Source organism: Mastigoproctus giganteus, chromosome 5 (genome assembly GCF_048544385.1).
Source record: "Mastigoproctus giganteus isolate SK-2022 chromosome 5, ASM4854438v1, whole genome shotgun sequence".
NCBI lineage: Eukaryota > Metazoa > Arthropoda > Arachnida > Uropygi > Thelyphonidae > Mastigoproctus > Mastigoproctus giganteus.
In genome coordinates, this window is record NC_143579.1 from 179,130,008 (window position 1) to 179,137,851 (window position 7,844).

General features: G+C 36.2%; 2 protein-coding genes across 2 annotated transcripts; both read right to left on the reverse strand.

Annotated features, from left to right (window-relative positions):
- Positions 1 to 987: 987 nt before the first annotated feature.
- On the reverse strand, positions 988 to 1,425 carry LOC150085881 (zinc finger MYM-type protein 1-like). The gene has a single exon (XM_090374726.1). It carries the CDS (start codon positions 1,423 to 1,425, stop codon positions 988 to 990), a length of 438 nt encoding a protein of 145 aa, XP_090230852.1.
- An 811-nt stretch (positions 1,426 to 2,236) lies between these two features.
- LOC150085882 (uncharacterized) lies at positions 2,237 to 2,911 on the reverse strand. Its single transcript, XM_090374727.1, has one exon. It carries the CDS (start codon positions 2,909 to 2,911, stop codon positions 2,237 to 2,239), a length of 675 nt encoding a protein of 224 aa, XP_090230853.1.
- Positions 2,912 to 7,844: the final 4,933 nt, after the last annotated feature.

The following is a 7,844-nucleotide window of genomic DNA, read 5'->3' on the forward strand; positions in this document are numbered from 1 at the left end:
ATAAATACATATATAGTTATAGTTATTACCCAGTTTATTAACAAAACAAATTATAATAAAATATAATAAGCTACTGGTTTTACCTTATTATATTTTATTATAATTTGTTTTGTTAATAAACTGGGTAATAACTATAACTATATATGTATTTGTGAACTATGGACCCCAGTACTCCAGGCCCATTCGTTACCATTCCTCAATAAATTTTTCCGAGTCAATATCAGTCCTATAAGTTTGTAAACTTTTGTTAATACTAGTCATGTACTTGTCTTGATCAATAACTTTCTTTAAAAATATGTCAAACATATCTAATATGTCTAAATAGCTTTTCGTCCTTTTGTTAATTTCCAAAATGAGCTTATCGCAAATGACATTAAAAGTATTAATGAAATTTTCTTTTCCATGTAATATAATGTCATCGTCGGATTGTGAAACTTCATCACACATTTTTTTCCCGTTTTTTTTCATTCTTTTCTTCCCATCTTTAAATTGTCTCATAAATTCGCTTCTTCATTTAAAGCAGCAAAACTATTTCTTATATCTAAATAAAACCAACTAAAGACTAACAAATTATTAGCTAATAGCAAATCCATATCGGGATCTTGTAGAAATTTACTAGTCGCATTTATTCGTTGTAAAATTTTGTCCCACACAGTTGTTAAAATAGCTCTTTCTAAATTGTCAAAATTTTCAGCCAGTGATGAGCTTTCTAATTTAGAAATAAGTTTTTCATAGGAGAAATGGATAGTTCAAGTAATGCCTCCTTAATTTGTTTATATCCATGTTTCAATGCCAAAATAGCGTCAGCTCTTGCGAACCACCTCGTTTCACTTAGTCTTTTAACTGTTAAAGATTTTTTTTCTAAATGGTTAAGGAGTATGTCCCATCTTCTTGTTAAAGATGAAAAGTAATTATATACATTTTGAACAAAACAAAAATATTGCACTGCTTCCGGACAAGATTCCGCGGCATAGTTGCCAATTAAATTTAAGGAATGACTAGATTATGGTATGCAATGTGCAGAGGGACTGTTTTTTTCAGCCTAGCTTGTAAACCTGTATAGACATCTTTCATATTGGCAGCGTTATAGCTTTGTCCTCTGCACATTTTTATATCCAAAGATAATTCTTCTAATTTTTTTAATAATACCTCTTCTAAATATAATGAATTATGTTGTGTAATACTGATGAATCCAATAAATGCTTCTCTAATGTCAGAATTTGTTGTAACGTACCTAATTATAATAGCTAGTTGGTCAATATGGGCAACGTCTGGTGTTGAGTCGAGTATTATTGCAAAATAAGCAGCTTCCTTAATTTCTGATATTAATATTTCTTTTGTTTTATTAGCTATTAACTCTATGAATTCATCACAAGTGTGGCAAGAAAGATAATTTGATCTGCCAGAACCACAGTTGGCGTACATTTTAATCTGATGTTTTAAAAAAATCACCAAATTCACTTAAATAATGTAATAGTAATCGTGGCATGTATGAGCTTATGTAGCATCAGCCAAAAAAAAAAAAAAAAAAAATTCACACAACCATTCCCTCTAAATGTTTGTCCAGTTCCTCCTTAAATTTATTTAGCCTATCAACTTCCACAACGACAGATGTAAGTTTGTTTCAGCAATTAACCACCCGCTGGCTAAAGGCAAATTTCCGCACATCTATTCTACAGCTGTCGCTCCTCAATTTGAATTCATGCCCCCTTAGGTTCATAATCTGAACAAATGGAAGATTCCCATCAGAATTCAGCGTGCTCAACCCATTCAAGGCCTTATACACCTCAATCAGATCACCTCGCAGGTGCCTAGTCTCCAGCCGCTGCAATTTGCAGAACTCAAGCCTCTCTTGGTAGGAGGATCCGTTCATTCCGCTCACCAATCTTGTTGCTCTTCTCTGTACACGCTCAAGCAAATCTACATCCTTCCTGAAATGAGGCCTCCAGACCTGTACGCAGTACTCAAGGCGTGGTCTGATCATTGCCTTATACAGAGGGACAATCATCTACTTTTCCCTGCTAGCAAAATTCCTATATATCATTGACAAAACCCCATGACCTGCTCTGGCAACCTGTCTGCATGTAGACACGATAAATAATTTCCGCAAGAATCAGAAAAAATATCATTTGTATTGCCTCTAAACGATAGTCCCAATTTACTCAGTAACTTAACGGTAGCTATTATTCTTTTTAAAACCTCTCTCCAATAATTTTTTCAGATTGTATTTGTTTCATCAATTCAGAATCAATACGACTATTTGAAGAACTTTACTTTCTTTTGCGATATGTGCACGTCGCTCGTGATCACAAAAGGTTTGCGTTATATTTCTCCAGTTATTAAAACCCTTCATTAAGTTATTATTTGACTTAGAAAACAATTTGCAAACAAAGCAGTAAATTGATTTGCTCGTTTCTGAAAAAATTAACCACTCTCGTTTCTCCTTTGTATCATTCGTCTTTTTACAGTAAAAATGTGATTCATTTACATTTTTGACATAAATTCTATTGCGTTCTGCGTATTCTTTTTTTAAATTTTCGATTTTACCAACATTCTGAGACGTATTTATTAAAATATGCTCGATAAATTTTTCATCAATACTAATTGGCCGTGTGTGGCCAATTAGTATTGATGAAAAAATTTCTTCAAAATTCTGTTGATTTGTTTCATTTACTTCTATATTATGCACATTATTTTGATGTTTTTCATTTTCGTCTCCTGATACTGATACTGATAACAATGTTTCACTTTCATTTCGAGTAATTTGAGGTACATCTTCAGTTCTATGAATTTCTTCATTTTTAGAAGGTCGTAAGAAAGGAAAAATTGCTCCCTTTTGACTGTTTAGCTGTTTTGCTTTTTCTCTGAGTCGTTTTCTTTTATTAGCTCCGGATTCAAATTTTCTTGGCATCGTTACCGTGTGTTATACTATTAAAAGCGAAATTTAAATATTTATTAAATCCAAAATATTAAAAATAATTTTTATAATTAGTACTAAATTCTTGAGTTTTAGATCTATATTTATTTCTTTATATGTTACATATAATTACTTTTACATACTATATTACTGTTACATACAATTATAAAGAAATAAGTATAGATCTAACAACTCAAGAATTTAGTACTCACTATAAAAATTACACGAAAAGATCAAGCCAATTCAAATTAAAAATAATTACTTTAAAAGCTAAAAAAATATAAAAAGAGAAAGAATAGTATTTTTCTGTACAAAAAAATATCTTAGTTATTGTTAAAATAACAATAATAAATTTATTGAAAAATATATTCTTAACGACTCGGACAGCTACTTTAACCATATAATTAGGTATATGTACTCGTATACTGCTATACAAATACTAATGGTAACTAAACTCTCAGTCGTTACGCGTGCGTACGAACGACGGTTAACTTCGATCGGTTACGGCCATGCGATAAAACAATATTTCAAATGGAGGCGGGAGGCCTCACAAATTTTTCAGGGACTCTACTTTTTTATATTATGAATTTAATATTTAAAAATAAGTATTTTATTTTGCAACTATAACTAGACTGTTTTTTATATAGTTGTTTGTGAGGAGTTAGGTTTTAAAGTGAGGCCTCGTCGAGAGAGAGGCCCCAGCTTGCGCCTTAGGGTAAATGCGGCCCTGCACACATCTTCGCCATCGCACCCTTGTGAAGTATACAGAACCTCAGTAAAATGCTAAAAAAGAAAATCAATATCAATTTTAGCACTAAAACAACTGTACAGAAAAGCAACGTCACGCAATATATACAACATGAGATTATAAGCGTTTTAATCCCATAACATTAACAAAGTTTAAACTTAAATCATTAACAAAAGCTTAAACACCAATGTGTAAAAGAATGAATTTCTATACCATCAGGTATCAACATCTATATATTAAAATTAAACTAAGTTAACAACCAGAAACATTCAATTTCCAAAATCACTCCACGCAGTCCAACAGTGTTAAAAACTTTTGAAGCACTAATTAAAATTAAGTTATTAACAAACATTCAAGTGCCAGAGGCAATACCTAGTGATAGATAAGATTAAAATCTTTAAACTGAAGTTAACTAATACAAATTCTATTTCATCAGGTCAAAGACAACAAACAAGGCGAGAACAACAACAAGGAGAGAAAACATACCTTTTGTCTTCCAGAATTTAAAAGTTTATGAGGTATAAAGAAAACAAATTTTATAATTATACAAATCAGAGTTGTGGGCTCACAATGACAGCCAAACAGATCAATTAAGTACATAGCTAACACATTACTGTGCAGAGACCAGTGAATATCTTCTTTTGAAAGCTCTGCCTGCAAAAAGCATTGAAGACAACAAATACCCGGGGATAATTGTACAGTCAGACATGAAATTCTCTCTCTGAGCAATCCAGACATGCTGCCAGGACAGCTCATGGTGTTATGTCAATGATATACAGAAACTTTGCTAGCAGGGAAAAGGAGGTGATTATCCCTTTGTATAAGGCCATGGTCGGGCTGCATCATGAGTACTGTGGTGTACAGGTCTGGAGGCCTTACTCTACGAAGGATACAGATCTGCTGGGACAGGTGCAGAGAAGGGCAATCAGACTGGCGAAGGAAACGAAAGAGTGCTCTTACCTAGAAAGGCTTCAGTTCTGCAAATTGCCGCGTCTCGAGACTTAGGCACTTGCGGGGAGAGCTGACTGAGGTGTTTAAAGCCTTGAATGGATTGAGTAAGCTGAATGCTAATGGCATTCTTCTACTCTCAGAGAGTACACACGTGAGGAGGCAGAAATTCAAGTTGAGGATGGATGGTTACAAGATAAATGTGCAGAAGTTTGCCTTCAGCCAGCGGGTGGTTGATTGTTGGAAAAATCTTGTAAAATTTGCCACTACTACTGCCATCATACTAGGCTTTTTATACCGACTAAGAGATACTGTTCAAGGCTTAGATCTAAATGGTTGTCAGATAAACTGACGAGACTTGCAAGAGAAAATAAAAATGCATGGGATGCATACCTACAGTAGATAAACCCTAGTCTTTAATAAAATCATAAACGAGATTAGGTAAGCTTAGGCAGATTACGAGAAGTCGCTGGCAAACAATGCAAAAAAACTACTCATGTAAACACTAGAAGAAGAGGATGAAACAGTTTTTAATATATTAGATATGAAATACCTAATTGTTAATGATCCTACTCATATTACAAACAGACTGAATAGGTATTTTTCATCTACATTTACAGATGAGGAGTTTTTTTAGGTGTGGGGTTTCCTGAAGTGTGTCAAATTCTAATAGGGAGGTAAATGATTTTGTGATAATTGAGAGGCAAGTGGAAGAGAATCGTTGAAGCTAAACGTAAAAAAGGCACCTGGGGAGAATAAGATCTATCCAGTTGTATTAAAGGAGGCAGAAAAAGAGATGAGTAAACCTTTAGCCATGATTATGAGAGCACGTGGTCACAAAGGAAATGGAAATCACAAAGGATGCAAAAAATAATTTTGATATCATATACTTCGATTTCAGAAAAGCTTTTGATACTGTTGCACATGGAAGATAACTGTACAAATTGGAGCAGTATGGCATTAAGGGAAAGTTGCCACAATGGAATAAAAGAATGGATGAGTCGGAGAAGGCAGAGTGGTAATCAATGGACACTGCTCTACGTGGACTAATATTATTAGTGGTGTCCCTCAGAGTTTGGTGTTGTGCTCATTGTTTTGTATATCTATCAATGATATTGATGAAGGTATATTAAGCTTAATGTCAAAGTTTGCAGATGATACAAAGGTTGGCAGGGTTGTTAATAACAGTAATGACAGTATGCTGCTGCAACAGGATCTGGAAAAGTTGGACCGATGGGCTGAGAAGTAGCAACTGAAGGTTTAACATTGACAAATGCAAAGTACTGCATATGGCTAGCAGTAACCCCAGAGTAACATACCAATTGTGCTGTACTGCACTCAGGGTAGTGGAGAACGAAAAAGACCTGGAGGTAATTGTGCAGTCAGATATGAAGTTTTCTGAGCAGTGCAGACAAAGCTGCAAGAGTAGCTCATGGGGGCTTGTCAAAGTGACATAGGAATTTTTCTAGCAGGGATAAGGAGGTGATTATGCCCTTGCATATAAGGCAGTGGTCAGGCCACACCTTCAGTACTGCATACAGGTCTGGAGGCCTCGTTTTAGTAAAGATGCTGGAACTAGTACAGAGAAGGGCAACGGGACTGGTGAGGGGAACAAAGGGGTGCTCTTACGAAGAAAGCCTGAAGTTCTGCAAATTGTTTTGCAGCTTCTGGAGACTAAGCACCTGCGAGGCAATCTGATTGAGGTGTATAAATCCTTGAATGGATTGAGCAGGCTCAAATGCTGATGGGATTCTTTCTCTTGCTCAGATTACAAACCTGGGGGGGGGCATATATCGAAACTGAGGAAAGACAGTTGTAGAATTATATGCGGAAATTTGCCTTTAGCCAGCGAGTAGTTGATTGCTGGAATCAACTTCCATCTGTGGAAGTTGATAGCTTAAATAAATTCAAGGAGGAGCTAGACAAACATTTGGAACAAAAGGATCGGTGAAATGGGAAGTTTTTTTTTTTTTTTTTTTTTTGGCTGATGCTGTATAAGCTTGCTTTCTTGCATCATATGCCTCTATTAATGTTAATTCATCCTTGGTTCAGGAGGTCCCTGTGGACTGGAGATGTGCGAATGTGTATCCAATTTACAAGGGGAGTCAAAGGGTGACATGAGTAATTACAGACCTGTTAGCGTGACTTTTTTTCCAAGTAAATAATGAAGTAAATGTCAGATCTTGAATACTGGTTAACGAAATAATTCAGGACTATCTAGACAGGAATGCGTTATACTGCAGTCACAGCATGGATTTAGTTAAGGGGCGATCTCGTCTGAGCAATCTGAGTGGATACAATGACAGCAACAAAGGAGCTTGATGCAAAAAAATAATTTTAACATCATATACACTTAGATTTGAAAAAGAATGGTTCTGATATTGTTGCGCATAAGAGACTGCTATACAAATTGGAGAAGCTACAATATACACTGTGCTGCCACTTTATTAGGTACACTCCTGCTGTGCACACAAATGGTTTATCCCACAACGTTGCAAGTCACATGCCACAGTTGTGGATATAGATGCAGCAGAACAACCTTTCTAGTATGAGTTAAGAGTACAAACCGTAGCAAGAATGGGGAAAAGGAGTGATCTAATGGACTTCGAACGTGACATGGTAGTAGTTGCAAGACGTGCTGGACAAAGCATCTCTGAAACGGCAGTTCTCCTGAACTTTTCACGCGCCACAGTTTCAAAGGTGTATCGAGAATGGTGCAACGAATAGAAAGCATCCTCTCAATGGCACTCCTGTGGAAGAAAATCGCTTGTTGATGAGAGAGGTCAGAGGAGAATGGCTAGAATTGTGCAAGCAAACATACGGGCCACAATGTCGCACGTCACATCAGAATACAACCTTTGTGCGCGGAACAAAATATCGCAACGGACCACTAGTCGCACTTTGTCGCAAATGGGTTACAACAGCCGACGGCCACATCGCGTACCTTTGTTATCAATGAATAACAAGAGAGCACGCCTCCTGTGGGCACAGCAACACCAGCACTGGATTATCGAGGATTGGAAAACAGTTGCTTGGTCTGACGAATCGAAGTTCCTGGTGCATCATGTTGGTGGAAGGCTTAACTTGTCTTCCACCAACATCATGTTGGTGGAAGACAAAAACAACATGAATCCATGGATCCGTCATGTCTGACGACTACTGTGCAAGGTGGTGGGGAATGTTTTCTTGACACACGTTGGGTCTATTGATACCCATAGATTCACGTCTGAA